At 43.4% G+C, this 27,787-nt stretch overlaps 1 protein-coding gene across 1 annotated transcript in view; it reads right to left on the bottom strand.

The window, feature by feature from the left end:
• Positions 1-27,787, bottom strand: part of DNAH9 (dynein axonemal heavy chain 9) — a 182,891-nt gene that overhangs the window by 59,630 nt on the left and 95,474 nt on the right. Inside the window, exons 37-44 of the mRNA XM_075169769.1 lie at positions 25,971-26,159; positions 24,399-24,634; positions 22,096-22,218; positions 19,817-20,025; positions 14,859-15,019; positions 12,386-12,526; positions 8,328-8,498; positions 6,344-6,466 (exon numbers count right to left, since the gene is read on the bottom strand). Coding sequence (XP_075025870.1) covers positions 6,344-6,466; positions 8,328-8,498; positions 12,386-12,526; positions 14,859-15,019; positions 19,817-20,025; positions 22,096-22,218; positions 24,399-24,634; positions 25,971-26,159 — 1,353 coding nt within the window. The remainder of the gene's footprint in view (positions 1-6,343; positions 6,467-8,327; positions 8,499-12,385; positions 12,527-14,858; positions 15,020-19,816; positions 20,026-22,095; positions 22,219-24,398; positions 24,635-25,970; positions 26,160-27,787) is intronic.

Here is a 27,787-nt window from a genome sequence, read left to right as displayed (position 1 = left end):
TAAATGCACATCGAAGTATCGTAATCAATGTTTTCTATCAAAGATGCGCTAAAAGGCTGTACATCTAAAGAACTGAGTTAATGGAAGAGATTTAATTAAGGCTATGATTTTCTGGCATAATAATAATTCTGAGTGTATATGGAAAGCTGTGAGCTGCAAGCCTTTCATATCTGACCAGCCTGATCAAAGGACCTTGCTTATGTGCAAAGAACACAATATTAGGCAGCAGATTGTGTCACAATGAATCTTTGACAAGAATGAAAAGTTTCAGTGTCTAAAAAGTACAAAAAGTGAAAGCTGGAAGAGAGATTTCGGTTCTTTTGTCAAAAAAATCCAGTTTTCTTAAATGTAAAATATATGATTTGGTATTTTATCTCATAAGCCACACACGCAATCTTATCATCTGCATTCTGCAAAATTATAAACACGGAGTTAATATACTACTTTGTCTACTGCTGTTCTCCTCCTCGAAAGCTGAATTCAGTATTTAGAGCTCATTATTCAACACCACATTTATTAAACAATGCCCTTTCAGTAGCGTTTTCATATCTACATAATGAAAATTCTTCCTCTTCAGAAAAAGATGAGAGAAATGATTGGGATGAAGAAGTAATCCAAGCTGTCCAGGTGTATTCTTGCTGTATATTAACGAGCTTCACTTACCCTATGGGACACATCTGCATTCAGCAATAAAGAGGCGCTGCAGAAAATATCACAAAGAAAATCAGACTTGGGAAATATGTATCTGTGCAAAGGAGATCCAGAGCTGCCTGTATCCAGCCTGCGGGAACAGGCTGCTGCGGTGAGAGCCAGATGCATGCACGATTGATCAGGGATGACAGTTCTGCAGGAAGCACAAAGCCATGAGGCAACACGGACACAGCTCCCCAGGAAATGCATGGCATGGAGGGAGTTGGAGCATGGGAGAGTTTCACAGCGGAGATCACCAGGGTCACATGGAAATCCATTCACCCAATCCTCAGCTAGTCTCTGTGGCCTGAGAACCACCCCCATCTTCTAAAAAGGGCTGGTTTTGGCAAAGACAAGCATGAAAACGAATACCATAAGGGCATGACCACTGGCTTCATTAGTAGTGGTGAAGCTCAGGAAGAGCCCAGCTTGACTCTGGGTACATTCATATGATCTTTTCTAGGCAAATACACACTGCCCTGCTGAATCCCTAAGAAACAGAGGCATGGTCTTTTGGCACTGGGCACTGAACAGAAGATGCATAACTATGCCTCGTGTGAGGCTTTGCTTAAGCTAATAAGCCCTACTGATGGGCAGATTATATTAGCTCTGGACTAGAACCACACTCATGCGTCTATAAAGCTGTTCCAGAGTAAGATTGTCACAGACGATGGGGAGAGGGAGTTTCTATCTCACCCAGCACACCTATACAGCGAGGAGAAGATACACATTTTTTTCTTGCCTGCTGATCTGCTCCTGAATCTGTGGCTACAGAAGAGGTCCAGGCACAAGCTCACCATGAGCCACACAGTTTGCTAGTAAGTTGCTGGCTCACATTTGACTTTGGCCAACTCGTTTGCTCCAGAAAATGCCTGGACACAGCCCAGGGGGTAAAACGCTCCGGGGACTGTCCACAGTAAACGATATATAAGATCTCTCTGGTTTGGAAGGCTGGGGGAGTTTCGCTGTATGGATTCACACTGTGCCATGTCATGTGCTGCCAGGGCCAGAAAACAGCTGCTGGGCCATTTTACTTGTTAATCTCGACATAGTGTAGAAGTTGGGAAGACCCAACAACCATAAAACCCAATTCAATTCAGACAATACTCACCTCCCATCCAGGTATCAACACCTTCATCTTATGACACTGGAGACCTTCCAGTGAAGGAAAGAAGAAAAAAATGGGGGAAAAACCCTACAGAGGATAACCTCTACACTGATTCTATGTTAAGTTCAATCTTGCAACAAGAATATCAAGATGGTCATTTGCATATGGCTGTGGCCTGATGTCCTGTGCAGTTCAAGCAGTAGCATCATTGTACCTTCATGGTCTAAGGTGTGTCCACACATTATTGGTAGTAAAGTTATCAACAGCCGAGTCAGGAGAAATGGAAAACCTTGCATGCACACAAAAAACTTTTTCAGAAGTACCAACCGAAATGAAAACCTTCAAGCTAAGTACTGGGAACATAGAGGATGAGGAAAGTGTAACATACTGTAATAAAGGAAATTGAAAAAAGACAGAAAACCTCATTAAGAGTAAATGAATACTCTTGACTTCTCAAGAGATCACTATCAAGTACCTGCAAAAGACAGGCCTTAGAACCGAAACAACCAACTCTATTGAAGACCAGAGCCAGGGACTCAGCAAAAGCACTACTTTCATTAAATGATACAATTTTCTCCCCTTCCTGCTCTTAACTAACCCTTCAATGATCCAGAGGAAGTATTTGCACTGAGATTAATGACTGTGTCCTTTGCTAACATCTCCCCTTGGTCCAGAGCTAACTAATGTGCCTCCACAGGGGCTCCACAGGTACTATTTTTTCTCCCATATAGGCTGACTGATGAACAGAATCAAGTTAAGTTCAGAGCAGTTTTTCTCGACCTGTACATAGTTTGAATTCAATTCCTGTTTCAGGCTTAAAGAAGCACTAAAAAGCCTGAAACTTACCTATTTTTTCCAGTCTATCAGCAGATCTAATAAAAGATATTACCCTTCTCTACAAAGCTTGCCCTTCTGAACAGATACGTGGGTTTCTTTGTTCAGTGGTAAATATTGAGTTTCTGTGGCACACACATTACAGCAAAAAGCTCTGTGAAACTTTTTACTGAACTTTTTTACTGAAAGAAGCTGGAAAACTAAATCATAAATGTGTGTCAGATGTTCCAGCATCATGAGCTGCACAACTGCAAAGGACTATTAACCTATATATATTATTAATCAAACAACAACAATAAATAATAAGGCATGTCACACAAGGCTATTTGCATGCCCAGAGTCCTCAACATTTGATGAGGTTTCCTTTGAAGTTAATATGCCCAAAATGGGAGGCACAGAATGGTCCACTAATATAAATATTGATTTCTTTTGGCATTACTATCTTGGCCTGAAACCCCTGGCAAGAGGTTTGTGCAGGAGCATTTTCAATGTTTCTGTGAAAAATTAGTAGAATGCTAAATTCCACTTTGAATTTGAAATATGAATCTGAAATGTACTTTGCTCAAGCTTTGTTGAAGAAACAATTTATTACAGCACTTAATCTTCCTGATGAAAGAAAAGGAGATTTTAGCCTGCTAATAAGCTGTATAGAAGCCATGACTAATTAACCTAATTATAGCAGTCTATGACAGAATGTGATTGTACTAAAACCATGCCTCAAGTAACTGGAGTTGCCAAAAACTCAAAGGCTAATAAACCAACACATATTAATAGAACATAAACACTAATAAAGTTGACACCAGCCATATTATTTATAGTAAAATCAATACTACAATCATCACAAAAAACAATCTGAAGAGTATTCAGTATCTGATAATATAGAATTCACTATCCGAAAATCCTGAAATACGTAAAATTAGCGTAGATTATTGACTAGTGACTGCAACTCTTCGAGATGTGCAATTCATGGGGACAGCAGATGCACGCTGAGGCTGAAGACACCTGATGCGTGCAGCACACTTGGACACATTTACATCCTGCCATCTCACAGCTCAGCAAAAGGGTGTGAAAAGAAGCATCTTCTCGGCATCACATAGTTTCCATCTCAACCAAAAACCCCAAGACACTCAGTGGGAGAGAGGAAGCTGAATGGGAAGGGCTCATCTCAAAGACAATCAGTTATTACAAAGCAACTTCAGGTGAAAGTCCACCCTCAATTCCTGCCTATCTCAGGATAAGTCTCCAGCCACTCCACGCACACAATGACTACATGATAAATACCCAACACTGCATCAGTTTTGGACGGCTGAGGGATGATGGAGTGCAGGCTGCTGGTGGGGACGATGCTGGGGCACATAGCTGGGGGAAAGGGCCAAAGACCTTGTTCAGTGATGCCACTGGCACTGTTTGAGCTCTGAGGAGTAGAAGTTCCTTACTGCGGGTCTCATAGCAGGCTCTGACAGAGTATGCTATGTACTTTGACACTGCATGCACAGAAATGCCTGTTCTCCTGGGCATGTCAAATAGTGATGCAAGAATAAAGTCTTGAAGATGAATGACTGGGAGTTGATGTTCCTTCTGGTGTTTGTGATCCTGAGCTGGCAACTGTACCAACTTCATCACTTGTAGTGATGCAATTGCAACAATCGTGATGAAGCACATGGGGAACACGAACGGCGATTTCACTGACATTGAATTGGAACTGGCCAGCAGAAGGGATCATCTCACAGAGAAGAAAACTCTCTGCAAACTTAGAAGGTGTCTGCTTGGAGAATGTACCACCTGCAGGCAGGACTAGCAAAGGCATCTTTGGGCACTACAAGAGTAATATGTTTCCTAAGATACATAAAAGGATCTCCAAAATGAGAATCAGAGCCCGAAACTTCTGCAACCTGTGGTGGAAAGAAGTTCACCTTCCAGAGGAAACTTACAGGCCTGAAGTAGAAAGAAGCTTTGCAGTGCAGAATGTTCCCAAGCAGTGAAGAACTCCAACACAGAAGGACTCCAGAGGAACTGAAATGCACCATTCACCCTATATATCAACGTGGCTAGGGACAGAGCAAAGTTGAGAAAGCCTGAGATTTCAAGCAATAATATGTATGTACATCTACAATCTATACAGAATGCACAGCCCAAAGACAAAATATGCTGTTGCAAAGCATGTATTTCATGGGCTTGATGGCTGAGTTCTGATTATGTGTGTTGACCCTAAGTGTCCATTTAATTTATCTTCAACGGAGAAAGAAAAATAAAGCTGCTGCTGTCTGAGCAGCAAAACACCACCGCTGAACAAAAAATGATTAAAGGATGTAGAGCTTTTTTTAATTCCTCCATTATTATGGAAATATGCCTTTTAGAAGATGAACAGGACTGGTTTAGCGAGAAGTTCCAAGCTTATTTTGTGGCTGCAAATGTGATTGTGACTTTTTCAACATGAGCTAGGTCACGTGCGTTTGCAGAATGAGGCAGAGGCCCCGTCCTCACTGTCAGTGAAGGGACGGAGATGATAACTCCTGGTCAGGGTAAACACATCTGGCATGAATTGTTCCATGCTACCACCTGAAATCGTTATGTGTGGCCTGGGTTAGAAACATCAGCTTCATTTGACTTCTGAACTGCAGTCTGCAACCTAGAGCTCCAACTCTGTGCTACCTTAAAAGACAGTGTTTGCCTAGTGAGGCACAGCCTAGCATGTGCTTCCCTAGAAAGGCATGTGGCACCATAAGCCAGGGATCCTGCAAAACTCTGGAAAGCTCCACAAAACAATACAAACAGGAAAAGAATATTAGAGGTGTTTTGGGCCTTGCTGAAGATATTTCACGTTTGTCTGATCACCCTCCAGGAACCAGATACATTCTCTGTGCAGCATGGTGGAAGGGAGAGAAAGGCAAAACCCAATGTCCCAGATGAAAATTTGAGAATTATCCCAATGAAACCAGGATGTCTTCACTCCCTACTTTACAGCACCAGAGAAATGTCCCATGAAGGCAGCATGCTATAAATAAAACTGTTCCTTAAATCACAGCAGGTGCCAGAGACTGATCAGAAGCCACAATAAAACAAAAGATACAATCTTAGATCAACAAGATGTGAATGAGCATGCCTAATTTGAAGAACATTTTGACCCCTTCCAGAAAACAAATCATACTCTTCTGAATCAAATCCAGCACAATTCACATTTTGTTGACAAATAGCAGCAAAAATGGCATAACTCGCACCTCTTTGGGATGCTCTTCCTCACCTCTCACTCCAAACACATTGGCAGCTGTTAGACCTTCTCATTGCCATGACAGTACTTTTTTGCAGAAGGTCTGTCAGCTGTCACTACTCTGTCCCCAGCACGGTCATATCTACCTTAAATTCCTACCTCCTCCCAAAGACAGTGAAGATCTTCATGTCCTTTACAACCTATAACCACAAAAACCAGAGGATATTCTCATTCTTCTCTTACAGAGAGAGAAGCCTAAATCTCAGAGAGAAAAATCACCTTCTTGGGGACACACAAATCATCAGGGCTACAGTCATGAAGAGCCCACAAAGTCGGTCTTGTGCCTACAGAACTCTCCGTTTCTGTGGCATTTTTGTGCTACTTCTCATGTATGGTCAGAACTTTGTTCACCAAATGCTATAAGGACCAACTTGAAGGCTGCTCAAAGGCTTTTAGTGGAGATAAGGGATGCTGATTTCACACAGTTCAAGTGAAACAGGTACCTTGATTCCTCCCCAGGAATGATTAGACAGGAAGTCCACAGGGCTTGTGACTCTGGTTTGTGCTGGGTATCTTAGTAGGAAATCCAGTTCTACTGTGTTGATTTCTTTACTCATCAGAAGTATCTGTAATTCAAAAAAATCCAAAATATCCTTGAGCAGCCAGGATACAGAGCAGCAATATACTCTAGCAGATTAATTATTCAACTCATGTAGCTACCAAAGTGTGGCTAAAAAGAACCCATGTTGGAAGGGTGTGATGAAACATGCCAGGTAGGTGCTTTGGGTCTCCCCAAAAGAGGACCAGGAATGAGTATGGAGATTGGCAATGTAAGAAGACCAAAGTTTGGGAAAACTGTGTAGGAAGAGCTGTGATCCAGGTTCACAGACAGAACACTGAGAAGTCGCCCCTGCCAGCAGAGACACAGGCTGCAGGGTGTGCTGCAGGTCCCTGTGCTTGATATCTGCAGTTAGAAACAGATAATTTTCTTGAAAGGAACCAGAACATGCATCCCTAGGGCATGCTATGAAGGTCTTGTCCATCTCTCACTATCTTTTTCAATTTTGAAAGTAGAGACCTACTGAAAGTGTTTTGAAAAACAAACAAGAAAAACCCCACAAAACAAACAAACAAAAAATTATGGTGCATGCACCAAGAGAATAAACAGGTCCCTGAGGTCTCAGACACCAGAGAGCACCTGAGCCATTCAGCTACTATCAATATCTTTACCCCCAATGGTGGTCTTTGGGAGTACAAGAAGCAAGACTGCCAGAGCAATGTCCCAGGTAATTCTGGAAAGCCATACATGCTCATGAGCCCAGTTGGAGCCACTCCTCCAAGTGCACTGCCAGACTTCTGAAATCTCAGAGACAAACTTCAAAACCCTGCACAGCAATTCTGGGTGGAAAAAGAACAGTGCTGGAGTTGCAAGTTTGTCATTTCCTTGTTACAGATCCTAGACTGTATCTCGTTATTGCCCACTGGGCAACGGCATATGAAGTGTGCCAGGCACCTCTTCCACCAATGATGGTAATGAGGTACTCAGTTCAAGATCCAACTGCTTTTTTATATGGGAGAATCCTGTGCCTCATCACTCAACTGCCTCCACACACTGAAATTGTGGATGCTGGAGCTTAAAGTGACCCATTAACTATTTTTAATGCTTAGTGTAGTTACAAGCACAATGTGTGCTAATTAAATACTTTATTTAGAGATATATATTAGCAAATGTAGGTATCCTTTGGGTCAGAATTAAGACTGACATTGCAAAATATAAGCTAACTTTTTACACACAGACAATTTATTTACTAAATATATTGTTACAGTCCATTTTTTTATATATGTATATATATGTGTGTATACATATATATACATACTTTCCCTTTTACACATAGTATTTTGTTATATAGAATTAAAAAAATCATGGCAATCACTGGATCAAGTGACACTTGACTTAGACCTGCACAGCATTTCAGCAGTTCAAACTTGGTCCGTATCTGTGTTCTACATGTCAGGGCATTTACACAGTCATTCACTGCACAAACTTAATAACAACTTTGCAACGTCATGCCAAGCACTATTTATTGATTGAATTTGATTTCAGCGTAGGGATATACAAAGGTCTCCTTGCTCACATTGCATAAAAATTATACCAACATACTAGACAAAAGACAACAGCTACGTAGCAAGCATTTCTTTTGGATAAAACCAATAAGCCTTCAAGACCAGCTTGCTTTGCCCTTTTTTCAGGTCCTGCAAGCAGGTATTACTCTCTCAACCAACCATTTGTCAGCATAAAGCAAATCAAACACAGCATCTGTGACTGTTATCAGCAAGAGAAGCAGAGAAGAAAATCAGTTCCCCAGCCCTCTGCTGCTCTGATGCTGAAGGCCACAGCTGTGATAGTTTGAGCTTTCTCTGCATGCCAATATCTTTGCCTGTAAAATCAATCATTGCATACAAATTACATGAAATGGTGATGTTTACCTGGAAGGTAACTTGAGCGGTGTAGGTCAATTTATCACACTCAAACAGCCCCCGGGTTGTGTACTGGAACACAGAGAAGGTAATGCTGTCGATGAGGTTCAGCACACGCACTGCCAGGCTCTCATCTGGAAGTGCCCTCTCAATGGCTTTCTGAAACACCATGCTGAACGCCTAGGTGAGGAGACACAGAAGGACACCGGTGGTTTCTAGATGCTCTTTGCATGCTCCTGGGTATCACCTGAAGTGTTGCAATAAGTGAAGCCAACTCAGATACCGTATCTCTGGGGCCACAAACAAAGCATTCCCATCTGCCCAGCAGTGTGGCCCACCAGCTCCAGGAGGCAGAGGAACACATCTAGAGACCAGACTCTCTATCTGCCTTTAGCTGCTTTTTCAGGAACATACAGACAGGGAATGATGACATTCCCTGTGACATTGCGCTCTCTTGGGCTTGAGACAGTAGTGCAGAGACAGGCTGACTGAATTAAGACACAATGGATATAGGAAACATTTCTCTGACCAAATGTGTTCTTTCATAGGGATTACATGATCCGCTTTCTCTGCAAATGTTGAGCCAAAAGACAGTGGCATTCCCAGAGGAAAGCATACCTGCCATTTCACAAATGTTTCAACTTAGAAGAAAGCAATTCCCCTAAATACAAAAAAAAAAAGTCCCATGAGTATTTTACTGTCTGGATTCAGCAAAGGACTAGATGAGAAGGGCAGGTAGGACTTAATCTTGTGGAAATGGGATTTACCAGTCAGTAAAGTCCCCTCGGGGATGGGTGCATGCATCGAGAATGACGCTCTTATATAAAATACTAAGGATTCTTGTAATAACATTTCTGATCTAAAGGAAAAGACAAAAAACTTTCAGAGCCATCCGAAGAAAACCCATTAGCAAATGATCAAATGCAACTGGAAAAAGAAGAAGAAAAAAAAGCATAAATCCTGATTAGCAATGCAAGGCTCCATACACTGGGACCCAGTTAATAGGAAATAACCAGGCCAATACAAATTAATAGCACCAACTGGACAAGGCATGACTGTGTTGGCAGCATTATTTTTAGGGTTCTACAAAGGAAAAATGATGCCTCAACAAATTAAAGTAACATTGATAACTACTCCATTATTAAATAATTGAGAAATACATTTTCCTGCTTAACATTTCTTTAAATTGTGTTAAAACATGCTGCAGAGTAGCATATAAATCTTGTGTGCTCTAATTTATAATGGGCTGTGTGGTAAGTATTTTAAAATCATGTCTGTGCATCTTTACACCATGTTTTATGATCTATCATCAAAATTTATTAGATAAAAACATTTCACCCAATAATTGTCTATGTATTTATACACAATGCTAATGTCAACTGGACAACATAAAACAAACAAAATACAGAAGACGTAGATTAAAAGTGAAACCTCAGAAACTCCTGTATCTATTATGTATGTGTAAGGAATGAATCTTTCAAAGGGCATCCTTGTACAAAAGATATTCTGTACATTTTCCTGGTAAAATTATTTCAATATATGAGTTGTAGATATCAAAAAGAAAAGCTTCTTTGTGGATGAGGCTCAAAATATTGTATTCTCTTCTCAATTACTTTTTCCAGGTCACTTGTCAAGGTAAAAAATCATTTGGAAGAAGTTCTAGACTAGGATGCCATCTCATTTATCCCTCCATCCCTCAAAGTACCTTTCTCCTGTGATAAAAAAAAGTCTTCTATTTATTAAAACATTAAAACCAGAACTCTTCTATAAATACCCTGAAAGGTTCTCGGGTCTCTACTGGCCAGACCTATTGAGACTACTCTGCCAAGGCAAGGGATTGTCTGCACTTTCATTTTTACTGCAGCAGGTCCTTAGAAGCTGCCCAGGGACCAAGACTTCCCCAGTGTCTTGGGCAGCACATGCAGAGCACAGAAAGAGGGGACCCCTGCCCAAGCAGCTTCAAAGGTAGAGGATATGGCTTGAAAGAAACTCCACTTCCTACCACTCAAGGAACAGAAACCAACTGATTAAGTGATGCTCAAACATGAAGCAAAGACATGAAGTATGAATTCACTACTGGTCATATATTTTGTTCTAAAGATCTATCTCCTCTATTGTGGCAAGTGGAGTCTCAGTCTATTCACACCTGCCTTGAAGAGAAGCACTGGTATCTCAAAGCTAGTCAAGAAACTTGGAAAACATGGCCATGTTCTCATTCCCACAAAAGCTACTCGCTTCCAACTGGGCTCTGCTGCCACATGGCAAGTGGGACTGTTCAGCCCCATCATTATGAGTAGTAATAATTACATTGAAATCAACCTGTCATGTTGGAAATGTTCTCCAGGTGTTCTGGAGAGAACAGGTCCAGGTGGGAATGTCTCCAAAGGACGGACATCATTTCTAGTTCTCCATGTAACATGTCCACGTACTACAGAACTACACTTGCTATGTAGGGAAGGGTAGTCTATTTAGACAAGATAGAAAAGTAGCAAGGCCTTTGGAGCACAGACCCTTTTGGCCTATGTCTCTTCTACGTTTATTTTAGGAGCACAGGGGAAGAAGTGGTCTCTCTCCCAGCATGGTCCCCATTGGGGTGTTCATACTGCCATCATGAGCATGCCTGTAGCTGAGACTGCCAGCGGCCACACTGCAAGGTGGTAACACACCCATAAATCCCATCTGGACTTCTAGTCTAAGGATATTTTAGGCTGTAGGCTTGCTTGTCTGTCTGACAGCCACACAACATTGTGAGAAGAGCAGAAACACAGCCCTCCAGAGGACTCCTCCAGACTGTAGAGAAGCGTGTATGCAGGCCCATACCAAAAGGCAGTGAACATTCAAGTCATGCACATACTACCTATTCCTTCATACCAACCGTACACAGACACTAACCAAAGTTAGATTTCACACCATGCTGTTGACTACCTAAAAGGCTTTTGTAACTGTAATGTAGGAAGCACCCAAGCTCCTGAAAGCCCAGCTGCTGGGGACCTGTCTTGTGTTGTAAAGAAGAAGTAGGAATGACTTGCCTTTTGTACAGAAGGTGGCAATAAATCCCTGGTGATGTCTCAGTGGGACAGGACTGTGTTTAAAGACTGACGCGATGTTTTAATACCATGTCGTTTGGGAAGTCAGGCCTGTTTCAACATCAAGGTCTTGGATAATTGTTAAGGGCTGTGGCAATTCCTGTTAACTTATGAAATATCTGCACAGGCATTATGACCCTGATGACATCACAGATACAGAACCAATATAAATATAAAGAAAAGATTAACTAATGGAGCAAGTGACTCCCAATGCTGTGCAAAATCTCTGTGCATAAATATATGAAATACATAGAAAAAAGTACTTTGTTGGCTCTTTCCCCATATGATCTCTTTTAAATCCATTGCTCACCTTGTTCCGCCAGGCCAAGGCTGTGAATATGGAAGAAAGAACAAATGGCTTTGCAAAGAAACTTCCTGGATTTTTAGTAATAAAGGATGTTAATGCATCGCTAAGTCAGACTGTGTCTTTCCACAAGACTTCAACTGCTTAGAAAGAAACCAAGCAAAAGAAAGAAAAGCTAATTAAGGCTTATCTAACCTGATCCCAATCTGACCACCTGCGGTGGGCTGACTGGCAAATTCAAAGCCGAGCAGGGACCCTGGCCCACACTCAGTGCTCAACACAAAGGGACATTTTCTTTTGGCATTCAGACCGCTCTTCACTGGGTCTTTGCAGGTGTTGCTGAAACCCTGCTCCTTCCACCGAGGGCAGCGATGAACGTGCTTTGCTCAGCATTTGCAGTGAGTTTTGGACAAATGTTTCTCAATGAGTGCTAAACACTATTGCAACGCAAGTTAAAAGTAATGTATATTAAGTAGACATATAAAGAAATAAATTACAGGAAACTTTTCCATAAAACAAAACCAACAGAATGGTTTAGGTTAGATGTCCTTTTTGTCTGGGAGTTCAAATATCCCCAAGAGGCCCAATACGATGACTTGGAACCTCAGTAAGAGAGAGAGGCAGCGGCACTGCCTCCCGCAGCCGTGGGCTCGGCCTGCGACTCATGGGGACAATACCTTCAGAGAGAACTGGTACATGGGATGGATGGCATGGAGATCATTCATGGTGAAGTACAGCAGAGAGGCCCGCGCAGCAGCAGGCCTGTAGTGCTCTCTGGCCTCATTAATCTTGGTTTCTGTCACCTTAGACTCCTGGACCTGGGAGGAAAACACAGAACGAAATTACTGTGAGAACATCTTTGTGAATTGAGTATGCAGCCCAGGGGAGGGTTGACATCTGCCATAAAGACATCAGGCCAAGCTGTGGCAACCCACATGCAACCACTGCAGGGACCATGGTGCAGCCAAGCTTGAGCTGCCTGCTCCCAGCATCCCCCTTCCTCCGTCATATTCTCCATTTAACTGCATTTACCACCCTGTTGCCCAATCCTCTGTTTTCCCGAGCCCCCTCCAGGCTTCTCACTAGGATCCCTGCTCCTTACTAACTGGAATTGTTTTTCTCATCAATGAGTTTCTCCTGCTAATTGCCCCCCTCCTGTGCAGGTCATTAATAACACAGTGCTGCTCTTCCCCACAGGCAGCTTCCCCCAAGGCTGAGAACTGCTGATTTACAACGGCTATTTGCTGCCTTTCCTCAACAACATTTAACGCACTCCGACCTTGCTGGCCAGGTGTCTGCATAGCTGCTGTCATGGACACGGTGAAAATCCTTTTGGCAGACACATCACCTGTTCTCAGCCCTGTTCATTCTCTCATTCCACTTCAGAGCATAAAGTGACATCCTCAAGCCTCTCTGGGATTATTTTAGGCTCTGGCTATGTACAGTCATAAGTGTCTTGCAACACAGCCACATGCTGCCGAGCTGATGCTGATCCACCGAGCTCAGCAAACCATGCAATGGGGATGTGGCAGAAAAGGGCTCAGCACACGTTGTACAAGCCAGCAGGGCATGATAGCCACCAAAATGCACGTCACTGGATCTCCCTCTGCTGTCACCTGAGCTGGTGTGAGCACATCTGGCTGGACCATATCAAACCTTCTCAGCGAAGCACAGGCTAAGCCTTAATCTGTTGTGTGCAACCAACACATGTTGGGATTAGCCGGTTTGCACATCCCCATGAGCAATGATGGACTGTAATATGCAAGTCGCCCAAAGAGCAGCTTCAACATCTACTGCAGAAACTAGCATCCACGAGCCATGAATCATCCTCTCTACATCAGATGAACCCCCGTTCTGGCAGCACCCATGTCTCTCCACTGACTATAAAGGGAACCCAGAGTCTAGCTTAGACTTAGGCAACTAACTTTTAGATATCCTATCCCCAAAACGATTAATAAATCTAGTAAAATAAAATCCGGAGGTGGGGAAGACAGTTGCTTTCCATAAACAGAGCAGGAAAGACTTCCATAGGAAGGAAAATGTTGGCTGAACATTTGTCTTTGGGTAGACAGACCAAGAAGAGAGTAAGAGTTGGCTTGAGAAGCAGACATCTAACGGGGCCCTGAGACAGCTTTCCATGTGGGTACCAAACTCATAAAAAACAGGTGCAAACTCCAAAATTCATCCCCATTGCCACAGAGTTGGCAGTAACCAGCTTTAGAACCACAACTTGTTTAGAAATCGAAGCACTTCAAGAACACCTACTTCAAGAGGGAGATGCCAAGCTTGCCAGGTCAAAACATCCCTTCAACATCCTCTTTGGGGGTTCAAGCAAACCCTCCTTAAGGAGTTGAATGCATCTGATGTACCACGAACATCTAGCAGAAATAATTCCAGTGTTTAATGTGGAGGATCACTTAGTTCCTTGGTCGCTGGAGCTACAGCTCTGGGAAGTGAGAGGCAGTTCCAGCCCGACCCCAGCACGTGGATAAGTTACCCAGGCAGCATGGGCTTAGTGGGCTGGAGGAGGACAAGTGTAGGCTGTGACGAGGGGAGGACTGCGGAGGGAAGCAGTTGAGAATGGCCATACGAGAGTCCTATCGCAATCCTGGCATGACAACCACACTTCTCAAGTTCCCTCAGTGGCAGGGGAAAACCACTCTGAATTTTACTAACCCCATCTAGCCAGCAAGGTGAACTAGGTAGGTGGCAATGCTGACACTGTACAGCTAATACAAACGCTGATTTATACTCTAAGGAATGGAAGCGTACGAAATAGCCAAGTTCTTGCAGATTTACTCGAGATGGCAAACTCAACAGATTCCAGTCCCCGGTCAATACTAAAATCCAGCTTAATTGAGGAAGTGTGATGTATTCAGGATTATGCTGGAACACTTTAAAGCTGCCTTGATACAGTGTGTAAATTTTATTGTCTTTACATCAGGCACTAATGTTTTCTCTTGGTCTTAAATAGGCCATTTAACATACAAAAGCTTCAAAGAACTAAATGGCCTGAAGCTGTCCAGAATGGAGAACACTGCAATTTATACCACTTTCTACTCTCTACTCAGCAGAAGGGACAGAGATGGTCAGAGTAAAGAAGTTAAAATCACACACATGCTTTTCTCTAGGCTATCACTGTCTTTGTACCTTCTCTTCAATTTCTGCAGCTGTCTGTTTAGTGATCTCCAAGTTCTCCACCAACGCTGTGTCTCCCAGGAAGTTCCCAGATGCTGATGACAGTCGAGAGAGCAAGTTGTCCTCTAACGTTTTCAAGGTGATTTTGAATCCATTCTGTTGCTTTGTAAGATCTGACTGCAAAAAATAAATTCAGAAAGTTTTATCCACAAAACACATGGTAAAGTAAGGATTAACCACCTTCATATGGGAACAGGCTTCTAACTGACAATTGCCATAGTCCAATATTGCTTACTCCTGCTCTCTGAGACTTTTGGGCATGGGTAGAGCTCTGGGGATCACTCCATATCCAACAAGCCATCAACTCAGAGAAACCTTGAACAGCACAGAAAGCACAAGGAGAACTGAGCCCTTTCACTAGGAATGTATTAAAATGCTGGAAATGACTCAGGAGGAAAAGACCTTCATCCCCCATCTCAAACATACATTCCGCATCTCTGTCTTAGAAGTATCTATTTATTGGACTCAAGTCAGCCTGGATAGTCCCTGCTGCTTCTCACCCCCCTGCACTTGTCATTACACACCAACACCAGTCACACCAGCAATGACGACCATGGGATTAAAACCTGATGGCAAAAACAACAGCAAGGTGACTTGGGTCCAGAGATGAGCACAACGCATCTCAGGCTCAGAACTGAGGGCAAAGTCACAGCCTCACTGATTGCTGCTCCCATGGCCTCGAGATCTCCCTGTGGCTTACTGTGCTAGAAGCTGTACATGCAAAGACAAAGTCCCCCTGCCAAAGGATCTGCAAACTCAGCACAAAGACGGCCAAGCAGATACAGACCAGTACAACCATCTTGCCTCAAGGCCAGATCTTCTGAATTACAGTGCAAATTTTTCCAACTTCTGTGAAATGCCCCCTCTGTTCTCCCCAGACACTTGTTCCATTTGGGTTGATGGTTGGACTCAGTGATCTTAGAGGTCTTTTCCAACCTTAATGATTCTATGATTCTATGATTTCCCTCTCTTCTGCAGAAATACCAGTCATTAACGCTGTTCATGGTGGAAACAAAGACTCTCATCTGGCTCCTTTTTGAACTGATCCTCCAGAATAGGCTTTCTCCCATAAAATGTGATTGCCCTATTCTATGTGTTTGCTTAGGGAAATGGCATCTTTCCTGGATTTCAGGTATATTATGTTATTCCACTATTGCTCCTATTGTGAGTGCCTATTTTTAGCGTTATCACAGAAAACATCCTGTGGAAAAGCTGTGCATCTGATTTGGATGCTGCTAAGATATAAGCCTGGTGACTATTTTCTACATAAATGAAGTCAATCGCTAATACCTTGGTATGTAAAACACTACTGTGTGACACACAGTTTTAAATCCTTGGACTGCATTTAGGTGTCACAACCAAGAAATTCAAGGAACTTGCAAAAGAATGTTTTATAGCCCTGCAAAAAAGTAGCCAGCTCCATGAAGTAGCAGACGTGGTGTACGTGGAATTGAGACAAGTTCTGGGCATGACAACTGGCACATGACAGATTCAGTGTCATAAGCCAAGTGATTTAATGCTCCAAAGACAGTTTTTGGAAAACATACCCACACCTTCCAACCACCTACAGGGTCTGGAAGAGCCCCAGAAATGGGAAACGTGACCCTATGTCTCTTCCAATCCCACAACACATAAGGGAGCCAGCAATATTTGCTCTGTTGTCAGAGATTTTCAAGCAGATTAACTAACTTTTTCATTAATAGGTTATCTTCCAATGTTTGGGCTAAAATTTCATATACTTGCTACACACATACTCATTCCATGTTAATGTCAACCCAAGTATTCAGCAGAGTGTGCACCGAAGCATGTCTTTTACTGGTATTTCAGCTTTTTAAAGGCCTGTTCTGTAGGCATTACACACAGGAGTTTGCTCATGGTGGTAAATATTTTACAGGTCTTGAAACAGAAAATTAACTTGGCTAATTTTGCGTGTTCCTGTCATTCAAGCATAGCATGCCTTGAAAAATGACATTTTGCAAGCTATTATTCCAGACCATGGACTGTAAGCCCTGGAGTTATTAATGAGGATGTGTGTGATTTTTGCTCCAATGGCTTGTAATCACCACGCAATTTCTGAAATGCACCCTTAAAAGTGCATACAATGCTGTATTCCCCACGACAGCCTGCATCTGTTGCAGCTTTATCATGCTATTGTTTTCAGCAGTAGCAAGGTCATAATTTCTTATTTCTGCAGTGGAGCTCATTATCTGTTATTTCACAGTTGATATATAACAGCACTACTTCTGGGAAACAGGTTGCTCTGAGAGATTTCAAAATTTCATTCCATTAAAAAAACAAACAAACAAACAAACAAAAAAATTCACCAGAGCTACAGGCCAGTTTTGCAGGATTCAGTCTTAGGGAGGGGAAGAAAAAGGAAGGGGAGACGTTTGGAGTGATGGAGTTTGTCTTCCCAAGTAACGGTTACGCACGATGGAGCCCTGCTTTCCTGGAGATGGCTGAACACCTGCCTGCTGGTGGGAAGTAGGGAATGAATTCCTTGTTTTGCTTTGCTTGTGCATGCAGCTTTTGCTTTACTTATTAAACTGTCTTTATCTCAACCCACGAGTTTTCTCACTTTTACGCTTCACGATTCTCTCCCCCATCCCACCGGGGGGGAGTGAGTGAGTGGCTGTGTGGTGCTTAGTTGCTGGCTGGGGTTAAACCACGACAGTCTAGAACGAAAATATGGGAGAGTGCAAATGTGGTCTCGGACTCTGAACACCCATTGTAACAGGAGTGCAATCCTGTGAATCAGATAAAGATAGCTTCAAAGATAAGAAGGAACAGAAAGACTGAATAACTGGGAATCAATGAAGAAAAAGATTATGGAAAGAGACTGTGCTGAGAAAAAATTTTTAAAATGTTAATGTCATCGTAATTAGATTAATAATAGCTGTTTGATGAATTTTGATTAGGTTATTAACAATAAATTCTGGACTCCACATATAAGGTGTGCTCCATCTTTGCCCATAACAATATTTTGAGCTCAGTAACTATTGTGCAGTACTGTAGGAGTCACCTCCATCTGCCCACAAACCAGAGACCTAAACCTTCCCCAGACACGAAACGCCTGTCCCTTTTGTCCCAGGGTAGAGAGGATGGAGTAAAACACACCTAGAGATGTGGCCTCTCCTTTGGGGAATCCAAAGATTCAAATCTGGGTCTTCAAGGAGCTCCCCCCAGCTATCAAACAGCCCAAGTGGCTTTTTTCACATCAGTAGATAGACTAGGGATAGAAGAAGTTACTGAGCCCCTGGCCAGCAGTCATCCGCAGAGGTCAGTGCACGTGCGGCCATCGCCAGCCCCCCTCCCCATGTCTAAGGAGACAAGTCTCTGCTTTTATCCCAACAAGGAAGAGATTTTTTTGACTGACTGTTCCTCAGCCAGCAGAACATCTTGAATGCCAGGCTGGTTTCCTCCTCCCCGATATCTGTTGGGGCAGCAGGACTGTAGCACGAGGGAAGCAGATGAGAGGGAGAGGAGAGATAGTGGGCTCTGGTATTATCTTGCTGTGGTGATATAGCGAAAAAGGTCTTAAATATTCTTAAAGGAAAAGAAAATTACATCCCACGCCAATCTGTATCTGCTTAGTGCTTTCTGAAGCGAGACCACAACCCCACTGCCTGTGGCATAGCTGGCATAGCTGGCACCCGGGGATGCATTTGCCTGGTCCTCCTTCTTCCATAACACGCACGCCCTGAAGAAGCAGGGATTTCAAAAGATGTGATCCTTAATTCACATCGTTTTCACTGTTTTCTAATACACAGTTATTTTACAGCATGGGAGGGAAGTGCTGCCGATTTTGAGTTACTAATTTTCAGAGCATAATTGTGGATTTGTTGACTGCACACGATATTGAATTTGTCTTTCTTATTGTGACAGCACCCATTAACAGCGATGCTGCCAAGGCTAAGAGGAACGGTCCTTAACATAACAGCAGTTAATGACGCCACTGTGCTAATCGTGGTCACCCCCACCCCCAGCCCCCTTCAGTGCAAATCAGCAAAGGAACGTGGCTGTTTGTAGCATTTGCAACCCAGTGCTAAGCGTGTCCGAGGGGTGCCTGATCAAGAGGCTTTGGGTGTCTCACAGTCCCAGCGAGACTTGTAAGCCATGGCTTATACATTAAATCAGTTCATTATGTATTTTTGATGCCATCTTTTGGCTCGTTAGCACATGAGCCTGGTTAAAACTAAATGCATCATTAAGGCTGCACAGCTAACGTACTTTAGAACCTCATTAAATGAAAAGATTATTACAAAACTGGCCTGGCCTGACTGAACATGTGCAGTAAATTTATTCCCACTCTCAGTAAATATTTAGTATTATACATATTCGTTACATTGTTAAATGTGTCATTAGAACAAAGGATTTTCTTTAAAAAATTATCTTGAAACTGAAGCCATACTTATTAAGAGAGAGAACATTTTGGTCTGTTACAAACAAGTGGGAGGAAGAATCAGAACAGAAAAATTTCATTACCAGCCTCACAATATTTACAGTGGAAATCCTATACCATAAATGCTTAAAATTAAGTGAGATTAATCCTACCTCCAAAATTAAATTGGTGAAGTCCAGAAAAACCTGATATAATAATAATCTGTTTCCATTTCCAAGAGGAGTAGGAAAAGAAAGAGATTCTTACCCAAATTTTTGGAGAAAAAAACTTGAAATTGTAGTTTAAGTGTTCCCAAAATACCAAGAAAACAAAAGACTGAAGAAAAAATTCCTCAATATTTGTCATGCAAGGGAAATCTCCTGATTTTACGATGAGCTCAGCAATCTCTGCAACCTTGCACATGAAATGCTATTTGTTTTAAATTACAATAATAATGATTATTTATTATTATTTTTAATGTTGTTATTATTATTATTTATACTTGCTCCCAGTGTAAACTCCCAGCTACTGACCTTAAGCTCTTCCAAGTCAGGCCTCTCCATGTTGACCACTGCCGCGAGCAGCTGGTCCTCCAAGCCGTCTCGTGTGACGGTGAAGTTGATGAGGGTGCACTGTGCCTGCAGCTCGGGTTGAAAGTGGGGATTTGCCAGCTTAGTGTGGAGGATGAGACGGAAAGCAGGGTTGAAGTCACACTCCTTGTCCCCGATCTTAATGTACCTGAAATTAGAGCAAAAGGAGCATAGGCACACGCCTTTTCCAGGACACTTCACCCAAAGACAAATGGTGGTATCAGTCAATGGCATGTACCAGCATGGGACTTTGCACTTTTCACACAGAAATCACTATTGAAGCAAAAAACATTTAAAATTGGATGCACCTGAATCACTTCTGATTTAGGATAAAAACCCCAGACAGTTACCCCTGAATTTTGCATACTTTTTGAGAAGGCTTACAGTTTCCAGGAGCAGGGTGGCCAGTTCAACCATGAACCCTCCTTGCTTTTTACAGAGGCTGTATTCTACCTAAAGTTGGAATTACATAGTTGGAAAAGCCTCTCAGCATTGAGATTTTAATCAGCCACAGCTAAAATTGCCTAGTCTGTTGGCTCAGATGAGGCCAACTCTGTGGTCACACTGAGCTTTAGCAGTGAAGCCAGATTAGGAGAGCGGCTGGTTGCCATTCCTGGGAGGTAACATCACTCAGGAAAACCCAACCTTCTGTATTTCTGGCATCAAGTCTAAAACTTACAGAGACCCCACGAATCAACATACTCTGAACCCAAGTTTAACAAAGCCCATGGGAACCAGAGGAAAAGAGAAACTGGAAATGTTTTCAGGGATGCAGTTGGACTCATGGGAACAGTGGTGTTACCATGGGAATTTGAATACGCTTTCCAGTCAAACATCAGCTCACTAGGTGTCCTCTTGGCCACCTCAATTGCTTTCACAGCTGTGAAGCTGAGCTAGAGAGAAATCACACAGAACTCACAGCAGCACCCAAAAATACTGCTGAGAGCCCTGACTTCAAAAAAACTTCTTGTTCTGGGACTACCAGCATCTATCTGTGGGGTCTGGGCTCACGTCCTGGAAAACATGAAACCCATGGACTTTTTGGCTGATTTATGACCTATTTTCCCTTTCTTAGGAAACACGTGAGCTCACAGGGAGTTTCGAGAGCAGAGACATACAGTCCCAAAAGGGGATGACTGAGTTTTTCACTGCACGGGGGCTAAGGAGTCCCACCACCTCTGCTGTACCCTTATTTCCATTTTCAAACATTTCAGTCCCCTTCACTGGGACCATCATTCCCTCTGAAATGATCCTTCCCCTCCATCCTGCAGCTGAACCCACAAACAGCTACCCTTCTCACAATGTCTTCCCCTGCAAACTTTCCAGACAGCTTGCCTTTCCCAGCAGTTTACATCATCCTAGGATATTTTAGGCAAGTAAGGAAATGATCCTCAAAGAACTTAAGGAATGTGAAAGGCAGAGCTTAACAGGCTTTTTGGTTTTTACTGCACAAAGCCAAGAGTAGGACTGCACTGCAAGGCACTGCAGCAGGCACAGAGGTCAGCTCATGCCGGGCTCCTGCGAGTTGCAAAGCTGTCGGCGACAGGGACTTTTAAAAGCCCGAACGACGTGCATCCTTCTAAAGGCAGACAACTCCTCTCTGTGAAAGCCAGCAAAACAACATCAAAAGTTCAGAGCTGAGCACAAGGTTTTATTTGTTGCCATTATTTGAGCACTAAAAATGTGCTTATTTTACTTTACATACAGAAAGAAGGAAAAAGTGAACTCCCTTGCTGACCCTCTTGCTGACCTCCTCTTGGCTGGCGAGTGACCAGCAGCTGCCATGAAGAACTTGACCTCATTAAGAAACACTTATATATTCTTAATGCTTAAACCTGTACCTGTATTCCTAAGCGGTGCGCAGTGTTTGCTAAAATTCAAGGTTACGTTTTCTTGACAACAGCAATAGCTATTTTGGTAATAATTCAGTGTCAGGATAGCCAATTACAGACACCAAGGTCACTATACAAAAGGAGAATTACAGGTGTCTCTTTTACATGAGGTTTGAATGACACTGTCCAACAAAATGAAAAATCTAGGTTTATTTCAAAGCCATCCTATGACTGAATTACCTGTGATTGCCTGATTTAAAATGCCCTCACTTCTGAAGGCAGGATGTTAGTGTGGCTGTATATGAACACCCACAATTTGAGGTCAGGAACAGGAAGGACAACAGCACAAAGAACACCTTCACACATGCCATTAAACCTCCCTTCACCTTCCTTTCTTGATTGTTTCTCGCCCCAGTAACGGCCCCAAAACTGGATCCACAGATTCCTCCAGATTTTCAATCAAAACCAGTTCTCCTGCAGCCAGGGCACGTTCCATCGTGTCCAAATACCTGTGGGAAACAGCATTAGTACCCGCCACAGCAAGGCTGGATGTGATGCTTTGTATCAAGGAGGATGTGAGGGGCACAGAGGGGTGCTCCACACCAAGGTGGCAGCTCCGTACACATGCCAGCAGTTGTGAGAGAGAAAGAGGGGTAAGACGGTGCAGAAAGTGGCACTGGCAGAGTCCTGGCTGTCCAACAAAGAGAATCAAGTCTCAGACCTCCCAAGGGCAAGCAATAACAACTGTGTCTTCTTTCCTGAGAAAAGAGCATGGGCATTAGTGAACAAAGATGAGGCAGCTTGGAGTTATTTTTAGCAAATATTTTGTTTCCCCCAGAACCCACTGGTGCAGTTAATCTTGCATAAAAGCAAGGACTAAGAGCAGGTTTCCATTTTGCCCAGGTTTTAGGGTCACATTTAGGACAGCTTCTTTCCTCGAGGGAATTGGATCCCTTTGCCCAGTGCCTAACTGAAATGGGGACGCTCTGCATTGGAATTGTTTGTATCGGGAAGGGCAGGGTCAAGCGCTTGTGCTCTCTCCTTCAGGGCTGCTCTGCACTTCACCCAACTTACTTGTCTGCAAAGAGGAGAGAAGGGCCCTGGGCAGGCGGTGAGGGTGCTCTGGGCTCTGTTACACCATCACTGTTGCACTGAACCACTCCAATTAACTCCACTGGCTAAAATTTAGGTTCCTTTGTAAGCTAGAGAGTTTGGGACCTCAAGAAGCGATAGAAAAATCTAAGACAAGAAGTTCAGAGTGAATTTTAGGGCCAACCTTTAAAGGAATATGTTGACACAATGCAAACCCCATCCTTGATCAGCAGCCCCTATTTTTCTGAGTCCAGGAATATTTTATACAAAGAAACAGTCAGAATGACAGCAGCTGACCCCAAAGCTGCTCAAATGGCCCTTTCCTGAAGGAGAGAGGAGTGTGGGTTTAAACCTCTTAAAGCAGCTGAAAGCAAAGAAGCACCATTTCCCAGATGATGAAACACTCCCTTACTTACTGTAATGGGGCAGTGCACGATGCTTTTAGCCAATGGCCCTGAGACGTCACAGCCACACACTAAACTCCCCTCTTAGAGTACCTGCCAGCCTGGTGTGTGGCCGGGGAGGGAAGGGAAAAAGGCATGCTGTGTTTGCACAGCAAGCTGTAATGGCAGCATAGGAATGTTCCAGGGTCTATTCCTCTTGTTCCATCCTGGAGGTTTGTATTTAGGTGCCTCCTCTGGGATCCTTACTTTTCCACAGACTGCTTTGAATAACTGCAAGGCATGGTGACCAGGTTGGCCAGGAAACAGAAATTTGCTCTGATAAAGAATGAACTGTATTTTCACCCCACACAAGATCAAATCTAATAACTTCTTGTTATTTTCTATGAGGAAAGCAGAGGAGGCTCCAGCAAAACAACCTGGGCAACCCCAAGACATCTCCAAAGCTACATGAATTTGCAAGAACCAAGCTTGAGTCACTCTAGCCCTGTTGCCAATGCTTTGCTCTATATTAAAAAAAAAAATCTCAGTGCTCATACCCAAGCAGGGATTTGACTCTGGGTCTGCTCCGTCCCAGCTGAGACTCCTCACTAGTGGGTAGAAATAGGTGCAAACTGAGATAGCAGAAGACTGGTCTGTGCACTGACCGAAGATAAGAGCCAGGAGCAGAAAAGCCTTCCCATAAAAGATTTAGCCAGATCAATGCAGGGGTGCTGCAATGACAACCTCCTAGCTGGTTGCCAGCGTGGGAACAGAGTTAGCCCAGCTGGTCTTCAGGGCATGGTGACCCTCATGGCAGATTCTCTCTCCGTGCCCAAGCCCTTTCTCTTTTTCCAAGATGTAGGAAGCCCTACTCATCCTCCTGGGTGAAACTGAGTCAGGACACAACACATAAGACGAGCCCGATGGAGGATGCCATAGTCCTACACATAGCTCAGCCTCCAGCACATAGCTCTCTCCATTTTCAGTTTCAGAGGAGTTTCTATGGTAACTGAGCCAAGCACTAAACAGACCCTCTATTTGATGAGAAATCTCTATCATTTTGGTAATGAATAAGCAGCTAATGCACAAATACATTGAGGGCTTTCCACAATGTAATTGACTCAGATGGTTGCAGTTAAATGTACGCTGTTCATCAAATACAACAGACAGACAACCATTAAAAGGTATTATTATGTGATAAGGCTGATGTTTACCCCTTCTGCCCAATTCGGATCACTCGGAGGTCTTCGCCATACTTTGTTTTGATCCATTTGATACCCTGCAGCTGGGGATCCACCATAAGGGGCCAGCGCTCACAGTTGGTGAGGATGGTGGCATTTTCAGTGGACATCCGATCAGCTGGCAGGCCCTCGTTCTGCCAAGCCGCTACATCAGCATCATCTGTCAGCATGGTCAGAGGATCGAGGGACGGAGTTACAGGGATTGGCACCTGGGAGGAAAGGAGAAATGCTTCCTAGTGTGTCGGCAAAAAGCAGCGAGTGCGACTTGCAACATATTCCAGAGATGAGCAAGGAAAATATTTCAAGAAATGTTAGCTTAATTAAAAACTGATGTCATATTTATCAGTGGCTTCCCATTCTACAGGATAGTTTTGATCTAGTATTAAGTGTTTCCCAATCCTGTTGTGAACGAACGTACATTATGCAAGCAACCCAAAGATTTTTGCCTGCAGAGCACTAAGCACCACGAAGGGCCTCAGGCCAGCCAAGCAGGCTCAGATCACACTCTGCCATGTACAAGCTCTCTGAGATGACAGTTTGGAAGAATATAATTAACACCCTCGTAAGCCTGCTGTTGTGTTGCAAAACAGCATTAGCAGTTCCAGAAACACTTCTCTGACATGGGAGGCCATTTCTGGGTGTGACAACCAGAAAGTTATCTGTGCCAGTTTTCTGAGCAGAATGGGACTTTAATTTTCCATTAGAAATACAGGCACTTCCTTGAAATTTCTAAGCACAGAGTCAGGTCATTTTTGGAACAATATTGCCTTTCTTAACTAAATTTTTGGCTTAGTATTAAAAAATGCAGAATGAAATTTTTCCTCTCTCATCCTAAGGAACTTTCTGATTTTCTCAGCTTTTTGCTTTGGGCATCACTGACCCATTGCAACCTTATTTAAAAGCTTCTTGGCATTTCACCAGGATTTATAACATCCAATTACTGCACTGATGTGCAAAAGCTCAACCCTGCAGGAAACTGAGCGCTTGCATTTACTGATGTACGAGAGGACCTGTTAAAAATTAGTGAAATATTAAACAAGCTTGAAGCCTGATGGTCTCCATGTGGTCCAAACAGCAAGACATGTGTAAAACCAGCTGAGAGGCATGGCTAGCATGAACAGAGCTTGTGTCCAGCATGAACCGTCTGGAGTTTTTCCAAGCCTACTAGAGAGCTGGCAGTGAGCTCTGCCTGCTCCAAGCAATTCCTTCTCCATACTACCTCCCTCTTTCTAGGCCATCCCTGATGCCTGGTTAAAACTGCACAGCATTGGTACTGGGCTCCATGTTTGGATTGCTGCATCGGGGATTTTCCTCTGTACATGGAGGAATCGGGTCACTTGCATGGAGCAAGGACACCACAACAGCTTCCCCAGAGAGGAGTAAATCAAGTGTGGCTACATCCTGCTCCTCAATCCAACTCGGTGGGGACACAGGGATGCCCCTCATTTGGGGGATCCCCTCACTTGGGGGATCCCCTGTGGACATCAGAATTTATGGCCATGTTAATTCCAGTAACAACGGCTTTTCAGAGAAATCAGGGCTTACTTTTAGCTGATGCAAATACGGCTTCCAGATTCCATCCAGGAGGTCTTGACGGTATTTCTTGGTGAAGTAGCCCAGGTAGGAGATGAAGGCCGTAATCAGCAAGACATCTCCACACAAAGTGCTCTGTTGCTGTTTGAAGTTCTTCACGGCTTCAGTCCATCTCACGTTCTCAGAGGCGAGTCCCCCAACCTGCAATTTCCCAAGTCAAATTGATCATTACAGTGGTTCTTTAAGCAATACCTCAGGATCTGGTCATGTCCATACCTTGTTCCTGACATCAATTGTCATTTCCTAAAATTTAAAACCTGGGAATAGGAAATATTCAACGGTTACTGTGCTACCCGCACCCCCCGCCCCATCCCATTCAGTGAAAGGCTGGTCCTGCAGTGAAATCTCAGCTGTCTGCTCCACAGCTCCTCTAAAATCATCAAGGGAGGATCCATCACTTTCCCAGCAGGAATTCACATAAAGATATCTGCATGAGGATTTCTGAGGCAGCTGTTAATTGCCTTAATGCCACAGATTCACACCTCGTTACACCGTCTCTCACACAGAGCATTCCTCTCCAAGAGCCACAACCTTCAGCTATTTCACACAATTTATTATTACCCCAGCTAGATGGGATTTTGATCACAAACCCCTTGGGTCTACATTTTTCCTTCCCTTAAGTCTCTGTCCAGAAAACACTTCCTTGTGGACATTTTTCATGAGCATCCAATGTATGAGCAGTCCAACTTGGGGCTTACCAGCTTTAAAGAGGGTACAGCATCTCCTTGTAAAATAAGATATCTCTACATGCACAGACAACTTCTTTGACCATTGGTACTTTTCAGGGTACCATTGGGCTCTCATTCCTGAAGTCTTGTGATTAAAAGGATACCCTGACACCCCCCCACCTCTGCCTTTTTTTTTTAAAGGAGAAAACTTTAGCTCTATTAACTGAGAAACACAGCTTGGAAATACGAATGGAATGCATCCTTCAGGTTCACAAGCCAGAAAACCCCAAACCAGTTTTAAGTTGGACTCATGGATTTGAGAACGAGAACGCCAAATCTTATGGTCAAATTCACGATCACTCTCCTGTTGTCAAGGTGCTCTGGAAACATCCATGTAATGTACAGATCCCCTCTACTCACAGGCCTCTGTTACCAGGGCCAACCAGCACTTTCTATTTTTTTTCTTCATGAGCTTAGGGTTATTTCTCATATTTCTCATTTTTATTAAAAATTCCTCTATATCCATCTCTTTTGCAAACGTCCCCAAATAAAGGGTGCTGCAAATGCGACAAATACTACACTGTCTCCTTCTTCCAGGCCACGGTTAGATGTTAAATAGGACCAGCTCTAACAAAAATCCCCATGATAAACCTTATGAACATGAATAACTCATTCCCCTACACTGGGTTATTTTGCCATCTTAAACTGATATGCAGAACGCAGGTCCCCAGGATGGGAAGGCACCACCTTCAGATCCTCACTGAATTCCACCGTCACATGTTCCAACACGACCAAGTCCTATTTCTAGCAGAATCTTGCTACCTTCTGAGGGTTAGGAGCCACTTTCTGATTTCCGTTACAGATTAACTCCTGGCTAGTTTGTGCCATCAGTTCTCATGCAGACACTGTCCTCCAGCTCAGCTCTCTTTTCACCCTCATGTGTACCTCCAGATGCTTTTATAAACAGCCAGTATTTTCTAGAGAAAGTGCTCTGCTTTGCTAAGCAAAAGAAGTTGATCTGGTTCCCCTCTGAAATACACAACCACAGGAACAGCTCTTCTGGGCCAGACCGAAGGTCCACCTCCTTCGGCATCTTGTCTG

The sequence above is a fragment of the Calonectris borealis genome, chromosome 20 (genome assembly GCF_964195595.1).
Source record: "Calonectris borealis chromosome 20, bCalBor7.hap1.2, whole genome shotgun sequence".
Lineage (NCBI taxonomy): Eukaryota > Metazoa > Chordata > Aves > Procellariiformes > Procellariidae > Calonectris > Calonectris borealis.
This window is presented reverse-complemented; position numbering and strand designations above follow the sequence as displayed.